The sequence below is a fragment of the Glandiceps talaboti genome, chromosome 15, assembly GCF_964340395.1.
Source record: "Glandiceps talaboti chromosome 15, keGlaTala1.1, whole genome shotgun sequence".
Taxonomy (NCBI): Eukaryota; Metazoa; Hemichordata; class Enteropneusta; family Spengelidae; genus Glandiceps; species Glandiceps talaboti.
The window spans coordinates 14,779,146-14,797,642 of NC_135563.1; the positions used below are offsets into that span (position 1 = coordinate 14,779,146).

Genomic DNA, 18,497 nt, shown 5'->3' on the forward strand with positions numbered 1-18,497 from the left:
TCAGTTTTCAAACAAATGTACTTGTCCTTCAGTGTCTGAACTAGCTAACCAAGTTCTTTCCTATAATTTGATCTAAACTCAACTGAACTCTAACTCATAAATAATACAAGGGAATACTAGCATTGCATACTGTATGTTTTCAGTCACTTTTATTGAAAGGTATACAAAAACATAAGTCTTCAATTTCTGTCTGGAGAGAGTAGCACGACCCAGTTTTCAGGAATTACAAATTCCATATTTTGGAACAAATTACAGTGTAACTGGATTTTCAAATAAATCACATGTATTCGGCTACATGTAGATACATGATTATCCTGAATGTATACAGCTAAGGGGGCATCTCAAATTACTGCATTGGCACAGAAAGCAAAGCCAAGACTAAAACACTCCCCACCTCTTGATGAACGTTCAAAATGCATGGTGAGAATACAAGATAGTAGTCAAGACTTATTGCGGTATTACTAGCTGAAGAAACTCTCTATGCCAAGCCACAGTTTTTGCCCATGTAGCACAGATTGTTGTTATGTATATTTGAAATTAACATCAACAAGTTGAACTGTGTTAAATCTAAAGAGATCTTATAGATCCAATGATGATGCATCATCTGTGTTGGTAAACTTTAATATCATATTGAAATTACAAGTATGTTCCAGTGTGTCCTCTTAGTAAAATTTGACAGCCACTCATGCACACAATTTCTAGTGACGCACCAAAATGTGGTGTTTCCCTATCTCTTACTATGCGGTGACTCACAAGAAATGCCAGTTTTATCATTTTGATTCACATCAACAACATTTTGCTATTATTAGGGGGCACACTGGTATGTTCCAAACGCAAACGTGAAAATTGTACCTTAAAATTTTCAACTCCAAACTTCAGTGTTTGTCAGCAGATTGACCCATTATTCAGAACTGTGACCTTACAGACAAGGAGGGTAGCCCATTAACATGATTAAGAGTGCATGAAGATTTTGTACTGCCAAGGGTGAAAGCCTTGGCTTGATGTACATGTAGAGAACTTTTTTAGACAGTAACACCAAAAGCTTGCAATGTATATATGCATGGTAAGCAATTTAGTCAAAAAGTAGTTACAACAATCTGTATCAATGAAATTTATGTGTTAACTTTGTTAAATCGTAAATGCCAAGTTTTCTATTGCTAACACTGAGGGATGCTTTAGAACAGTTTTGGTGAAAGGACACGAGGGAGGTTATATATGTGAAACAACTTTCACAGTTAATATTAGGCTCCATCCATCAATTAAATACTTTGTATGCCGTCCTTGAATTTCCCCAAAACCTACCAGGCAGACTGGGAAAAACAACACAATGCTAGCATGCCATGTAAAATTTACGTTTCTGTTGATTCATATTCTGTTTATACCCGTACTACACTGGTGAAATATAAATATCAAAATCCAAAGTATGATTGTCTCAAACAATTATTTAGAGATATGTGTATTTATTCTGAAGGTATTTGAATGCTTTCAATTTTATAACAGTATGAAACACTGCCTTTCATTAAAATATTGAGCAAAACAAAATGTGTTTGTTTTTTCTAATTCCGCCGACAAACCTACCCACATGTGGATGGCAAACAAAGAATTTAATTGATTGTGCCTCATAGAGAGACTAACTATTCAAATGTACATAAGAGAGTTGGCCATCTGTCATTCATTGTGTAACTGGTTTCATTATACGAGACATAATGCGGTTACTAAAGTAATATGGTGGATATTGATCTATTATGGTGGTATACAAATAAGAAGTAAAAAACAAAGAGTGAAATTATCTCAGACTGAGTTGAGTATTATATAGCAACATGCAAATCTCATCAAAATATAAATTATTTGAATTTGACATTTTGATATCTACATCAAATACGCTTTTAAATCATTATAACGTTGCCATTTTTTTTACAGCCATCCTTGTAATTGCAGTAGCTTTTGATTTATTTCAAATGTGAAGCGCCTATGAGCACTGTCGTGGATATATGGCACTATATAAATGTTTATTATTATTATATATTATATTTTCTGAACTTTCCTTCTCTCTCAAAAATTCAATTTCTTCATCCTATATCTGTCCTTGTCTTTGCACTTTTTATAAAATTATGAAACATTCCAAATCGATTCATCCACAAGTAGTTCTCTACCTCCACTTTTGATTGAGAAACAGATATGATGTTTCGAAAAAATCGTGTCCTTCTTCAGTGGCTAACTAGATTTGTCAGAATGATCCAAATTTGCTGGAGGTGTTGAGTAATCACAGGTGTGACAATTCAAAAAATTCCAAATCGCTTTGTAAAACAGACATATCCTGAAATAAAGCTACTACCGGTATATGTATAGCTTTGGCTTCTGTGAAATGTCAGTGAACATAGCAATGGGTTTTTTCATTTCTTCTTCTTTTTTCTTGGATTTACGAGGGAGTCTTCTAAAGCACCTTGCAATGTAGTGTAAACAGCAGAATTAAGAGAAACTTCTTCCGGCGTTTTGAGGTACTTAAATAATTCAGCATCCGCTACATCGTCTTCTGTTAGTTCTGGCGAGTTAGACACAAGCTGAACAGGGTGCTCGTCATAGATGCTCACCTCTGTATCTTTACTTTCCTTTTTTGTTTTTTTTATACAGGGGGTAAACAGCAGTGGTGCTGGAGGAGGAGATGTGTCACTTGGAGGAGGGGAAATCTCACTTCCATGTTCATTGTCGTTATCTTCATCACTAACCGAAACTGGTAGTATTTTGGCACTTGAGGTCAACATAGCTTCATACTTCAAGATATCTTCCAAGTGATGGAGAACGTTGTGTTTATCTAAGTTGTCTGCAAGTACCCATGGTAATTCATTTGCCAGTCGCAACAATACTTCCTCCATTTCACTTATCCGCCTTCGTGCTGAAGCATCTACTCTAAGTTTGAACGTTCTACAAAATACTGTATAGTTCACACCTTTTTTGGAAGATTCAAAGGAGGACTTCCATACTAGATATGCCGCAGCTAGTATAACTGGTTGGGGTTGGCGGCCACATGTTATCCATGTCTCTTTAGCCAACTGTACAACACTTATTGTCTTTTCAACTATGGCAGAGTCTGTGATACCATAATCTTTCAAAGTAGTCTCAACTATATCTTCAACCCTGAGACTGGAGATTTCAATATTAAACTCTTCTACAAGTAATTTCAAAATGGAACAGATGACATCCTTAGGACATGACATAATGTCCTCCATTTGTTTGAAAGTTATTGGCCACCCAGCTTGTCGACACACAGCATAAATGCAACATCCGGCAAGGACGTATTTCTTTTCTAAAGAAAGCATCTTGAATGTTGACGAATCATATGCCCGTTCATATAAAGTCAGAGCCTCACATCGCATCACTTTTGTTATTTTCAAACTAACACCCAATATTTTAATGTTGCGAATTCCCTCTTTTCTACCTTTCGAGAGTACCTTACGATCAAAATCTCTGTACTTTTTCTGTAATACTGATGAAGGAACTGAACCATCATTGAAAAAGAATGTCCCTGTGGCATCTGGCTCTGCTTGGTAGCATTCGTCCTCTGATATGACTGCACCACAGTTCGTACAAACTTTCTGTTCCTGAGTGTAATGAGAGTCTAGCTCAACAGCAGCCTCACCACACTGAGGACATTTGGTTGGCATAATGATCTTTTACCACCACTAAGATTCAAAGAAACAAAGGAAAGAAATATATCAAACATAAATTCTCTGCAATATCTTACCCAGCAGTGCTATCAACCTTTCATTCACGATATACTCATGTGAGTTATCTTGCTAGTAACTTGTAAATATAATATGTACAAGCATTTCAGCATAACAAAGTTTGTACACGTACACGTATTACACCATGCTTTAGCTCTATATGTATACGCTGTGGGGTTTCGACACATCTTCTCCCCTCTGTTATGGTTCTTCCTTATCTAAAAAAGTGAGACTGAGGACAGATTTCATTTGCACGGATTTTCGGTAGGTAAACCCACCCATACCCTTGCTAATGACTACAAAAAGTACACAAAATAACTTTAGATCATTAAATGCAACCTAGGTCTTGTCTATTCTGTCAATTCTTGTCTTACATTCGCTTGTGCTGCAAAACACACGATATATATGTACAGCTGCTTAAATGTGTACATGGTTGTGCGCATGTGCAATATTGAGTTAATCTGTTTGCATGACTTACCATTGTCTGTTTTGCAACTCGAGTGAACGTACGACAAGAATTGACAGCATAGACAGATATAGGTTGAATTTACTGATTTACAGTTCATTTCTGTATTTCATTTGGTCATTAGCAAGTGTACGGTTTTTATTCCCAAAATCTGTGCGAATGAAAATTGTTCACAGTCTCGCTGTTTGAGGTAGGGAAGAACCATAGCAGAGGGGAGAAGATGTGTTGAAACCCCATAGCATATACATCCAGAGCTAACCATGCATGAGCAAAGTTAAACAAAAAATATGGAATACAAAAATGTATATACATGTACTGTGGTTGATCTATGTCACGACAATGTGAGTCACTGGTTCAGCTGCGTTTGAAATCTGAGACAAAGCGTTCAAAATTACTGTAATACTGTAATTATACATGTATTGCAATGCCCAAGGAAATCAAACATTCACGGTGTACTGAATGAAAGAAAAAAAGCTACATAAATGTCAAGAAGCACTCATGAAAAATTTGACATGTGCTTGTTGATTTATCTGAACTGTTCTGTCTGTAAATAGTGTAATAAACAGCGTACGCACTGACCAAAGGCAGTTGCCACCTGGGTGACCTGGTAATATAACACATGACCTAGGCTTTGCAAAATTGCACTGCAAATGAAAGTGACAACTCCCGGACACGGCACTGGAAGGGTACATGTATATATGGTATATAGGTGAACTTACCGTTGAATAAACCTTGGTAGACGAGAGGGCTGTGTGTGTTGCAATCTTCCGCACAATCAAACTTGCAAGTTTTTGATGACTACATCAACATTTTGGAGAGAACGACGAGAGAATGACGAGTAATATGTTGTCATTTTTAAAAATGGCAGATATTTTGGTTTGTTGGTTTGTTTGGTGCTCTCCACCGACAGAAGAGCGCCATCAAGCGTCAAGAGTTCGTCGTGTGATTGCAATGCAATGCAATGGTACATGGTGTGTGCTTACTTTGTACCTCTGGTTCGAAACAAAAAAACAACCAGAGACGTTGCTACGTGAGCGCTAGCATTTAATCATCTTGACAAAAAAAGCAATTTTCAATGTATATATATCTAACACACTGTTTACTCTTAACTCAGGGAAAAATACATAAAACGTTTCATAATTTTAACCACAATTAAGCATGTTTGGTTGATATCCATTGTTAAATCGTAACAGCTTGTAGTCCTTGGATTGGAGCAATTCATATGTAAAAAGTAAACTGTGGTAATATCATTAAATATGTATTGTTCTTGGAAACACAATTATATACTTCGGTTTCCATAAACAGACATTTAGAGTCACACAATGTGGATTGTTAGCCAGTGTTTAGTTATGGATGGATGGATGGATGGATGGATGGATGTATACGTACGTACGTACGTACGTACGTACGCACATACATATATATATATATATATATATATATATATATATATATATATATATATATATATATATATATATATATATATATATATATATATATATATATATATATATATATATATATATATATATATATATATATATATATATATATATATATATATATATATGAAGTCAGTGGTAAGATTTGTGCGGCTTGGTCGAAGGATGCATTCGATCATGCATACCAGTATATGCATGATCGAATGTTTGTCCAGTGTGATAATCTCCCAGCAGATGAGAGATTAAGCAAACTGTTAATGTAAGTGATATCTCGCCAATTATAAGATAAGGGATGTTTTAATTAAGATAAGAGGCCAATAATGGACAAGGTGTCTTTACTTAGTCAATAAAGAAAAGAGAGAATTACATACAGCCTCAGACTTTTAGTGGTCTGAGATATAGCTGAGAGCAAAGTAACCAGGGAAAGAAAAAAGAAATAGTTTTAAAACATGCTCGCTTCTCCCTGTGCATGTACTACCATTAGTCGGATGTTTACACTCACGGCATAATGCGTTAATTTGGGCAAATAGTGAGTTTGTTTTAGCAAGCTACTAATTAATGCAAAGCTGATAAACTCAGATAAGACATTGATATCAGGTAGGAATTAGAAAAAAAAAGTGAGAGGAAACAGTATTTAAAACTGTATTTGAAATATACAGAAAATAATATTAGAAATCCGGAAAATCGCGAGTACAAAATTGATCATTAGTCCTTTAGCCTGTGTGCATACGTTGCTTTGTGACCCTGTGTATACCTGTATGTATTCACTCTGATGATTACTTTTCACCGAGAGTGGGTGGAGCTATCCAGTCATTGACATCACGGCGTCCGGGCCAGAGTACGGTGTACATACTACGAGTAAACATGGCAAGACATCGTACACTGTACTCGCTGGTGTTTCTCCTGATTTTGTGTATGTTTACGGTTTTATATATATATATCAAGGATATTAACCCAGAGCGTTTGAGGTAAGAAATCTATATACATAAATTACCAGTACAAATCGTATGTACACATTCGGTTTAGTGTATGCCTCAGTGATGTCTTGCATCCATTGATGTATATAGTATTAATCGTACTCGTGGAAGTATAACCAAGCCATCAATCATAGATAGAATAGTATCTACCTCACCATTCCGGTTACAATGAAAACACGTGAAATAATTCTGATCTCCTCTGTTACCGTTGCATTGACAAAATTCGGTGAACTATGTGAAGTGCACCATGAAGTTGAAAACAAATTTAATGTGTGCAAGACAGAAAACATACAGATTTGCTGCTAGTGCTAGATAACAAAAGAATATGGTTTACCTAATTATAACTTGATCTAGAGTTCGTGACTTGGTGTTTTTGGTACTTCGTGTAATACATTTTCATATGGTAAAGTGTTGGCACAGTTCTAGACAATATTTACATAATTTTTATTGTCCGATATACAAAGTCAGACAGAATTCAAAGTTTGACATACGGTATATTGACATGACAACAAGAATCATGATGACGTGGCAATACTTGAATTATACACGTACACGTACTCACAGCTACATCAATTCCGTCTCTTTGCAATCTTCATTTCTCATTCTATCATGACTATGTAGATGGCGCCATCCATTTCTGGTAGCCCAATAGGTTTCACACAAGTTTTAGAGTTCTGTGTGCAACTGCCAATTGACACCTGGTCGAAGTATTGTTAACCTACACCGGTATTCCAGGAAGAGTCATTCACTTGTGGCCTAATGAGGACATAGTCTATATGAATGTATAAAACTGCAGCTGGTGACTCAATGTTCGAATCATATCATATCATGTGTGGCTAGGGCAGTAGGATATGTTCATCTATCGCACTATTCGAATTTCTATCAAATTCAATTTACAGGCAAGTCTTATATAATTTGAATTCTCAGTGACGTTCAGTTGCAACTGATTAACTGTATATATTCAGAAACATTTCATTTTTTTAAATTCAGATTTATTATGGATGGACAACGTGGTTTCTCAAATGAAGATATGGCTGAAGGGCATTGGAACAATTCAAGCTGTAATCATCTTCGCAATGACCAATCGGACGATGTCTTAGAAAGGTTTCCATGGATCGCTCGTAGGAATTTTCTTCCAAATTTTTTTATAGCGAGAGACAACGGAAAGCAGAAGCTACCTCCCCATAACACTTACTCGACTGCAACTATAGCGTTCCTTCACAATCAGAAATCAGGAGGGTCGACATCGAAAAAATGTTTATCAAACATTGCAGCCAACATGAGTATTGATAAACCTACTCTAATTTGGAATGGAAATGCTGGCCGTTTTTATGACGACTTGTCGAGAAATTCTAATAAACTGACGAGATTTTACATGGGAGGACACACGTTCAGAATGTGTGACTTCATTGCCGCTCCCTGTGCCTACTTCACCGTTGTCCGTGATCCGTACGAACGAGCTATATCATCCTATCAATACTGCAAAGACCGTCGTGAGCTGCAGTGCTGGATGGATGACGCTAATGAAGTCTCTCTCAGGGACTGGGCTCTCTCACAGGGTAGTTTCTTCTTCAGGCAGTTCTTATACAACCCGGAATTTTGCACTGCAACTTATGACGATCTCATAGAAGAATTGAAACAAAATCGGAATATTTCAATGCCCACCAAGAATATTCCCTGTTGGTATAGAAACCTACTGATTCTTGACAAGCGAATGGATAAAGCTGACAAAATAGCAGTTCTGAACTATGTTTTGGAAAACTTAGATAATTGGTTTGCAGTAATAGGCGTTACTGAGGAATATGACATGCTGTTTGAGCTCCTTGAATATACGTTCAAACTCCCATTCGTTGATTTATGCACAGGTAGAAAAGTCAATTACAATGCATATCGGGCTGAAGGTGAACGTTTAGACAACACAAAGTCTATCACAGACAGACACGACATCGTTCTCAAACTGAAAAAGAGTTTATTTGTAGATACAGATGTATTTGAAGCCTTATACTTTGACCTCAGAATTTACGAAAAAGCTCGAGAAATCTACCTAAAAGAAAGAAACGAGTATCTAAAAGCGAAGATTAAGATTCATCCCCAGAATTTCTCTGAGTTTGATGAAAATCAACAGTAATATATATTTTTATTGGAAAGCATAGATGGGGTTTTCCGACATGAAATTTTGTCACAAATGGTAGTTTGTAAGACAGTAAATATTAGAGGAGAGATCTGTTACCGAAGACCCATTCTGACTACATTTTATAAAACTTTGATCTTTTACAGTGTTTGTTGCACATACATATTTAAAACACATAAAAAGTACGCGTATCCAGAAACAAACCCGAGACTACATAAATGTATGCCCCTGAGATTGTTATGCTTTTCGCATTGTGTCTCCTGCAAGATACGCTGTATCGTTCCGCCTTCATTCGATTGGTAAAATACTAGTTTCGTTTACCCAGACTCTCTGCCCCCCCCCCCCCCAACCCGAAAGAGAGACTCCCTATAGCTCCCAACGATGAGCGTATGGGTTATCGAGACTAATATACGTACTGTCTGATAACGCGCAACGATACGCCGTACTTATACATACGTGTATATTACATACAAATGCGGCCTGGCGAAGGCCAGTCACTACAATGATTCAGTAGGTTTTATAGTTAGAATACCATTATTGCAATGTTGAAGGTAGTTACCATGGACGATAACATGCGCCTTTAACTATTAAAGGGGTTGTCTACCCAACAGCAATCAACATAAACATCTGAATTAGTCTATCGAAATCATGGTGGCCGAGGTCAATAAATATATCATGCATATTTACCTTATCAATAAAGTTACACAATTTTGGTGAGTTGCAATGGGATAGATAGTTTCAAAGTTTATTTTAATCAGTAGACCAATATAATTTATGGAGATCCTACTTTGAAATTAAGCCTTGAATTGATCGATTGAATAATGCAACAACGCCTTTTGGTGAAGTGGTTAATATTTTCACCAAGTAAGGGTCACTGCCGAAGACTTGACATATGCATGTAATCATGGTAATATATTTGGCATGCAGCAATGCCTACGCCACACTTCACATCCAAGTATTAATTCTGACACGTTGGCAGATCAACACTTACGTATGAGTTCGATTTGAGCAATATTCACATAAAGTTTGTTGAAAGCCTGACTGGATCGATTGTGATGTGTTGGTTTCACACTCAAGTCAACGTAATAAACTTGCCTTCCTTTGTCACTCATTTATTTGTTTTACTTGTCAGTGATTTCTCAGAATTTGACCAGTGAAAGTGTTGCCATTAACGTCAGTTTATTTTGGCCCGGCGCAAAATTTGTGAAACAAATAAACTTTACAAACAAATACCCTCTGTATATATCCCAGTATGAGATTTTGAAATTATGTGTTCTTTGCAAATGCGTGACATAAAGTGGCCAAGAGATATACCTATTTAAAATCTGAAATAGAATACAAATATTTAGGCAAAATCTTCATTTGGGTTTTTCTACATACCTTGGATAAATTTCACCCAATTGCGATTTTCAAAAACCGAACATGAATGTATATATAGTGCGTACACAAGGCGAAGACGGGTCAATTATTGAAAAGGTATGTCACGCATTATATTGTATCTAGTGAGTATTCAATGACGTGTCAGATATAATTAGCATGTACCAGTACATCAGTCCAGTACCAAATCCATAATTGGTTACATAACTCATGGGATTATTTGAATTGGGATATTAAATTCGCTAAAACGAAAGTCTTGTTTTTGAAAGCTAGATCGTCATGGTGACGGTGTGAAAGAAACATATTTTAATTAATTGAAACACCTTCTGATCCATTTGGTTTTTTTCCCTTAGCAAATGTGGATTTATATGATAACCTTCACGCTTTGGTTACGTCTTTCAAAAGTTACCACATTTAAAAAAGTGGAAACACTGTAAAACAGTAATAGTTAATTAAGCAATAGATAATAACCGAGACCCAGTGTCATATTCGGTTACCTAAGGTAAATCTCTTTATAGTTTATCAGGCCTAAAAAACATAATTGTTTATTTCCGGTTACCTGACCCCCATTTAGCTTTTCGCTGTCAACCCTACACTTTTTTTTACGTATTTGAGAAAAAAATAATAAAATCACAAAATTTTGTGAAGTCTCACGAGAAATTGTGGATGCGGAAACTGACATCAAAATAAAACTTCTTTTAATCTATAAATAATGGCTGTACATCTGGGTAGGAAGAAATAAACAACACAGAGACCATTTGGAAAACAATGGAAAACCTGAACTAGACACTCACACAGAAACAATAAAATAATAAAATAAAAAATCTACCTACCCCACCTATTCGTAATCGGAACCACATATTTTTTTATTAGGCCTTATGATTGCAATGAATAAAATCTGACGTAGGAATACGTCGACTAGATTTCATCTGTTTCCCTTTACATGTAATTCCTTCGCATACTGTCATTTGTTATGTTTGATCGTCTATGGTTTGATTTTGCCGCCCGACATGAACGACACTGTTGTGTAAATGGGGTCAATGTCCCCAAACAATAACAAATGCAATACCACGTGACTGGTGACGAAAGGGTGAGCCCAGTAACTAGGATGTATTTGATATCCATCCGAGGCGAAATTTTCAAAATGCTTCTTTAAAAGATACAGGTGGGTAAGGTGTCGCATCTAAACTATAATTATAAATTTTTATACCAGTATTTTCACGAAGTTGTAGAGTAGACCTTAAATTCATCATTACACGGAGAACTATATTGTGTTGTGCGCAGGCATGTAGATATTTTGCTGCCGTGTCACTGGAAAACACCCAAGCAGTAAAATAGCGTATTACTCAACTGAGGATAGCATCGGGTGTCGTTTAGGCGTAACATTTCTGCAGAACTCAGCGTTTTTCGTGCCAAATTAACACGTTGGCATAGTGCATGTCTCTTGTTTATGCTGTAGCACCGTAGTATCTCGGTTTTAGCAGTATAGGAAGTCGACAAATTCAACTGCAAGTACCCCAGACAGAAATTGTGCAGGTCAGTTGCCCGCCATGTTTTTTTTCTGCTGTTTGTGACCGTGGACGTGTTTGTGTAAATTATTTTTTGTTGTAAGCTGTTCCTAATCGTTTCTCATCAGAAACGAGGCATTCCTTTGGTTGTGGAGGACACTCTGAAGTGCTGAACAACCACTAAACTGTTATTTAGGGAATGATTCACCGAAATCTTCACAGGTGAATCAGACAATGACAAACAAAGGGCGAACACCTCGTCAGTATCACAACAATAACAAACTGAACGTTCATTTTGTCAGCGGGTGTCCGTGTGAAAGGAAAGCTCTCAAATTCCGATGATTTTCATTTGTTAGCAATTAATTGTACTAAAAATACAACACAATATGTTCATCAGATGGTGCCAAACAACCGCATTTGAGAGTACCCACTTGTGACAAACAATTTTAAGTCGGCGATTCGATGGGATAATTGAGTGTACATCACATAAGATCTAGATCTGTAAACATGTTCAGACTGACGTGGAGCCTTTTCAAATGTCAAGGATGTTACCGTGTTGTTTATTTACGCTGTGAAATAGTTGTTTATTATTCAGTGAACTGTAAAACTGGTAGCTAAAACGAAGTACTGTAGCTAGGGTGGTTAGTGTCAAACTATTTCCTTCCTGTTGTTTATGCAGATAGCACTATCTAGATAAACATCGTTTGTTCGTAAACAATGATTCAGTGGAAATACAGTTATTCACTCCTCATAGTCAATAAACACTTTATAATTCTATACCAGCTGTTGTTGTAAAATAATTTTTCACTGAAGATGTTAGAAGTGGAATGATAGACATGGCATATGTATCAAATAAAACAAACTATGTAGTAAACGAGCTGGCAGATGTTGTGTCCATGATGATAAAACAAAAGCAAAACTTTATTATTGAGACAAGGACAACTGGCGAAGGACACTATCTCAAACTCAGTAATTGTGCCAAGGTTGTATATGCACTTCATCTTTCTGGAATGCAGAGTTACGCCACTTCCTGAGGTGAAATGTCACAATCATTGCACTTTTCCTTGTACACATACATATAGGTCTTGTATTTTGGTTGTACACTATCTGATGTGTATGCAACACAAGTTTGACTGCAGTGTACTTGTTCATGAGTGTGATGTTAACTAACAATTACTGTTCTGAGTACCTTTTACTAAATGTCTTATTGAATCACACATTGCTTAATTATACCAGATACAAGATATTTAGACCTGGTTTTAGTGTTGTGTACAGCACAGTGAAGGTCACATCGCACAAGTTTTACTAATAAGTACAGTAAGTGTATGGTATTCAGCACATGTCTTTATGTTCTCATTACTGAAGCCATCCTTGGTGCAGAATTAAAGTCTTGGTTGACAGATGTGAACTCACATTTGAAAGAAGTAAGACAGGTTTTCAGTCTTTCCTTGTTTAACGTTTGTATTTGAAAGATTTATTGTTTATATCTCCTTTTGCTTTCAGTTTGTTACTTTTTTTGAAAAGTCAGTATTTACAAGTAGCCAGCCATGAAGGGGCCAGTAGAAGTTGTAAATTCGTCATCAGACTCAAACAAGAACACAACAACTAGTTCCACCATTATTGGACCATTTGCTGAATATCTCTGGATGGCAGAGGTGGAAGAGTTTGACCAAAAAGTAAGTTTACTGAGAGTATTATTACTGCAGTAGATTGCTGGGTTGCCTCAAGGATATTTTAGTGGGTCTCATCTCAGCTTTCTAAAGAACAAAACAACCCACTTTTCATATTGACATATTCCTTTTCATGGAATTTTTCTGTGACCTAACTTGGCCTTACATGTAATTGTAATTTTTAATGTGTAGTAGTTCAGTATACTGTACAGTTATTGATTTCATTGACATGCTTAGTGCCATTAAATCTACAAATGCTGAAAGTGTACTTCTGACATATCACAATTCATATTAGGACTACAGGATATTGGGGATCTGCATCATCATGAGTATCCATGTTAGTAGTTTAATTTCTAAGAAAGTAAAATGCCAAGTTCAGTTTAGGATTAAAATTTAGATGTGAACATCTGTCTATCAGAGCTACATTATAAAGAAAAACTGGTCCAAATCAAAAGAATGATGATTGATCCTTTGTTATCATGAGGTAGCCTGGTATTGAAATGCAGGCCTTTAAGATTGGATTCAGACTACAGGGTTTGATGTAGAAAGAATGCCAATCTCTAGCTAATACTGGTAGACCTGCTATACATGTAATTTACAGAGTCTTCAAAAATCGCAACATTCTGATTGAACCATGTGTACATTTTGAGATAAATGGAAAGTTTGGAGATTATAAACCAAAGTAATCCTGATTGTCCATCTTGTTAGGTACTGGAAGAGTTACAAGAGGAAGAGTTTATGCAGGCATGTATGGAAGAAATGCTTCTAGAAGAGGAAGCAGATTGTTACTACCCATGTGAACATACAGATGGAGATGTTGCAACTTGCTTCATTGCTGAATGTCTTTCAAGAATTTCAGTAGAAGAGAGACGGGCAATGGTAAGTCACAGTCAGAGTACAACATTTAGGTCCACTTAGTGCTGAAGTGAAGATGTCTTTCACTCCAAGAAAGTACTTGCCTGCTTCAGGTCCCTGACACACAATTTATCAGTCAACTGTGGTAGGAAAGGTCTGTTATTAGCATATTTGCTTGACTCTCACCAAACTATTCCAGTGCAATTGAAAGGATAATGACAGCTTTCCCAACTGAAGGGAGTACGTGATATTCTGTGAAATCATCGTGTATGTGGACAACTTCATATCAAACAGGGCTCGAAATTAACAGTAGTCCCATGCCCCAGACTACCAATTCTGATTGCATAAACTGAAATTGTCAATATGTTAATGGCTAATATGTATATCTTCTTTCTTTATTCAACAGATTGATGAAGATTCACCAGATAGTTAAAGGTTAGCCCGCACAAGTTCTTTGGCATCTACATATCACATTGGTACTTGAAAGAGTGTAGTATGGACAATGAACTTGACCTGGGGGTCTTGGTCTCAGTAGTGATTGGCAAGACTTGGTCTCAAAGACCCAAGCTATATAGGAGGTAGTCAAATTGATGGTTGCAAAAAAACTGCCAGCTTTCAGAGGTGCAAATACTGTGAGATAGCTTATCTTATTTTGTTCTGTTCATTGTTCGTGTGTTTTCACTTTTCTTGTTATTGTGTATTAATGTGTATTCAAGAGAAAAAAGTATAAAAAGGCTTTATCTTTAAAAAAGATTTAAAATCATGACAAAATGTGGAAAATGTAATTTTATATTTAATATAGCATTTATGGTTGAGTACTTGATCCTGATAAGATCTTTTTATTTTTCTACAGTTATGTTTTGAAGGTTGCCACTTTAAGGTAATGAATTGTTGTATGTGGTGCCTCTATTCTGTAGCATTAAAAGTCTTGCTAGACAAAGGTACATGTACTTGTTACGGAAAGTCTTCCAAGACCAAGATTGTTGTAGCTACTTCTTGTTAAGGTCACGTCAAATTTGTAGATTTTTCACGGTTGTGAATTTTTTGGAAATAATGTAAGTTTATAGGCAAATGACAGCAATAACTGAATGAGGAGACCATTGTCGTCACCCAGGCATGGGACATATTTTCATGATATTTTTAGGTGAAAAATATTTTTTTTATTTGAAATTTGGTTCTCCCATGAACCTGTTGGTTGGTAAATGGTCCTCCAAGTCCAGTTTTGCTGTGCGAGATTCGTATTTATAATTATGCTGTCCTGTCCTATACTATGATCTGTTCAGGTATTACAGATTAATCTGTTAGGTTTCAAGTTCTATAATTAAATATGTCAACAGTAACAGAATCACACATATGTGAACCTAGGGAAGAGTTCATCTCATGAAACTACCCAAATGTTCAGAGTTACATATACTGATCCCGTTTACAAAGTGGCTAGTGTTTATTCAAAAAGGGATAAGCCAGGTTATTTCTTGAACAAAGCTGTCATTTTCCAGGTTAGATACATTGCATATCTTTACTATGTGATATTGAAGGCCAGGGAACAACTCATACAAATGCAAATTGATCAACAAGCTGTGTGTGCAATACAGTGAGAATTGTTTTTTTTTTGTGCCTGGTATCATCGTAACAAGCCCTGCTTGTACAATGTAGATACCTTGTACATTCCACCAAAAAAAATGTTTTTTATTTGTCATTGACTCGTTAAGGGTAGTGTTTAGGTGCTAATGGGGAGCGTGCTGCAAGTCATTGTTGTGTGTAGGAAATAGTATCAAACTGAAATTACTTGGATGGGAAGCTAGGAATTTGCTTGAAGGAATTGCTTGATGGTTTTGAAAGGATGTTTCAGTGGGGTTTGTTGTTACACACTACTTGAGATCACTGCAGTAGTAAAATGGAAAGTTGACCATTTCAACGTAAACCTGCATTTCTCATTGTACATGTAAAATCACTTAGTGACTTGTATTGCAATTGATGTCAAAGAAGTTGAACAACTGACAAATGTATAAAACAGGAAAAAGGTGCATTATTTAAATATTTATTACAGTGTGAGTGTCTTTGAACATATAGTACGATACTTGACTCTCTCAGTCCACGTTTCACTTTTTATTGAGTAGTTCATCTTGTGTTGAACTCAAAGCCATGGCCAGTTTATTCAGTAAAGTGACAACAATGCAGCAAACCCAGTGGACTGAGAATGGGTTGAGTATATACAGAACATAGAATTGTAGGTGCAATGTCTGGTATCAAGTCAACTAGTTTAATTGATGCATTCAAAACCTGCGTTACCATTACTGAGCTACAGCATGATGTATATGCCATAACGTGTAATAATCTCACGGTGAACAATCCCAAATTTTGAAAATAAAGGTATTTGCAAGGCTAGAAGTCAAGCAAATAGTCTATTTCTAGTGTCAAGAAGATGAGCAGATTACATGTATTTGTTATTCAGAGATACTGCAAGGAGATGACTTTGATCAACCAGTAAATAAAGTGGAATTTTTATGCCAGTATCACATATGTAATATCCAGTTGTGCTTATCAAACAGCAAAGACAACAAACCATGTTTTAAAAGGCCTTTGCTTATACATGTAACAAATATTGACTCTAAATTTATATGTAGAATGGTACTACAGTATACAAAAGTGAAAGCAAATCATACACATTGGTTGTGATTGACTGCAGATTTTCCTGTTTTAAACTGCATTCTATGTTATGTTGTTCAGCTTCTTACTATTTATAAGTAGTTTCTTGTGCTTATGTAAGACTAAGAGAATTACGGTATTTTTAAGTCAATTTGATTGTATTTTTGAAATTAACCAGTAATGGAGGTGTATGTTTATATGGATTTATCAGTGGTTGGTTAAAACCACTTGTGGCTCATCATGGAGTACTTTTAGTGAAACATATTTACCAAAAAAATGTTGGTGCCAAACGTATTGCGGACAAGCTCTTAAATATAAGCATTGTATAATAATACTAGTATATACGATGTTCAAAGATAGTTTTGGCAAATACAAACGTACAAAGTAAGACAGAAGAAAGACTGTCAGACCTGATTGTCAGTTGGACCTTGATATTTTCTAAACTGCCATGCCATCCATATACAGACGTAAATCTCCATTCTGGTTCCTAAGATTTATCTTCAGTCAACTAAAAAGAAGAAAAAAAATGTTCAGGGATATGCAAAATGTTGCTATTTTGTCAACTAAGAAGTTTGTAAGCAGTGTGCACAGACACGTGATGCACATCTGAAATATTGTGTTGAGTTAAAGCACCAAAGAAAGCAGGCTTAAAAAAATTCATGTAACCACTGTGCTCGTCTGTAATTCCAATAAATTCTGAAAATGTGTCTGGCTGTGTATTGTTTGGTTATTTTGTAGAGTGCTGCAGTATGAGAAATGTATTGTTCTGATGACAAAGCCACAATTTACTGCTACAGGAGGACTATCCTTCTAATCACCCCAGATTAGGGGTTACGACAACTACAATAAATCTAGTCTGGTTACCCCGACCCTTACAGGAAGGTTATCCTTCCAATCACTCCAGATTAGGTATTACCACAACTACAAATAATTTAGTTTTGGTTACCCCGACCCTTACAGGAAGGCTATCCTTCTAATCACCCCAGATAAGGTATTACCACAACTACAAATAATCTAGTCTTGGTTACCCAGACCCTTACAGGAAGGCTATCCTTCCAATCACCCCAGATTAGGTATTACTACAACTACAAATAATCTAGTCTTGGTTACCCAGACCCTTACAGGAAGGCTATCCTTCTAATCACCCCAGATTAGGTATTACTACAACTACAATAAATCTAGTCTGGTTACCCAGATTGTTGAAGAGAGGTTATCCTTCCAATCACCCCAGATAGGTGTATTACTACAACTACAAATAATTTAGTCTAGGTTACCCAGACCATTGCAATTTGCAGGAGGGCTTTTCTACCAATTACCCCGATAAGGTATTACTACAACTACAATACTGTATGTGTAATCTCACAGTCCTTTATTCTTGAGAATGCTGAAAGTCAAAATGGATTGCAGGTTTGTTCTTGCTTTGCCCTGTGGACGGTTTTTCAAGGGTTTCTTACTAGTGGTTTCTATGGACGATTTTCAGAGATAATTCCATCAGTCGGTATTCAAAGGAAGTCGGAAATCAGTTTACAAAGGGGTCGATTTCCATAGGTTATATATACCACAGACAAGTAAGATATATATATATATATATATATATATATATATATATATATATATATATATATATATATATATATATATATATATATATATATATATATATATATATATATATATATATATATATATATATATATATA

At 36.0% G+C, this 18,497-nt stretch overlaps 2 protein-coding genes across 3 annotated transcripts; one reads left to right on the forward strand and one right to left on the reverse strand.

Annotated features, from left to right (window-relative positions):
* Window positions 1–2,393: 2,393 nt before the first annotated feature.
* Window positions 2,394–3,662, reverse strand: LOC144446253 (transcription factor IIIB 50 kDa subunit-like). Its single transcript, XM_078136006.1, has one exon. It carries the CDS (start codon window positions 3,660–3,662, stop codon window positions 2,394–2,396), a length of 1,269 nt encoding a protein of 422 aa, XP_077992132.1.
* A 7,768-nt stretch (window positions 3,663–11,430) lies between these two features.
* On the forward strand, window positions 11,431–17,504 carry LOC144446176 (polyadenylate-binding protein-interacting protein 2B-like). Of its 2 annotated transcripts, none has more exons than XM_078135929.1 (4): window positions 11,431–11,654; window positions 13,130–13,302; window positions 14,005–14,175; window positions 14,558–17,504. In XM_078135929.1, exons 2-4 carry the CDS (start codon window positions 13,174–13,176, stop codon window positions 14,582–14,584), a joined length of 327 nt encoding a protein of 108 aa, XP_077992055.1. In that variant the 5' UTR covers window positions 11,431–11,654; window positions 13,130–13,173; the 3' UTR covers window positions 14,585–17,504. The 2 variants fall into 2 exon arrangements, with proteins under 2 accessions (XP_077992055.1, XP_077992056.1); XM_078135930.1 differs by lacking the exon at window positions 11,431–11,654 and adding an exon at window positions 12,716–12,943.
* Window positions 17,505–18,497: the final 993 nt, after the last annotated feature.

What these genes read in the sequence shown, in the direction of transcription:
- LOC144446253 (XM_078136006.1), bottom strand. Translation starts at nt 3,662, where the DNA reads ATGCCAACCAAATGTCCTCAGTGTGGTGAGGCTGCTGTTGAGCTAGAC.
- LOC144446176 (XM_078135929.1), top strand. Translation starts at nt 13,174, where the DNA reads ATGAAGGGGCCAGTAGAAGTTGTAAATTCGTCATCAGACTCAAACAAG. An exon ending in TGGAAGAGTTTGACCAAAAA is followed by an intron (nt 13,303 to 14,004) that starts GTAAGTTTACTG and finishes CCATCTTGTTAG; the next exon opens with GTACTGGAAGAGTTACAAGA. An exon ending in TAGAAGAGAGACGGGCAATG is followed by an intron (nt 14,176 to 14,557) that starts GTAAGTCACAGT and finishes TTTATTCAACAG; the next exon opens with ATTGATGAAGATTCACCAGA.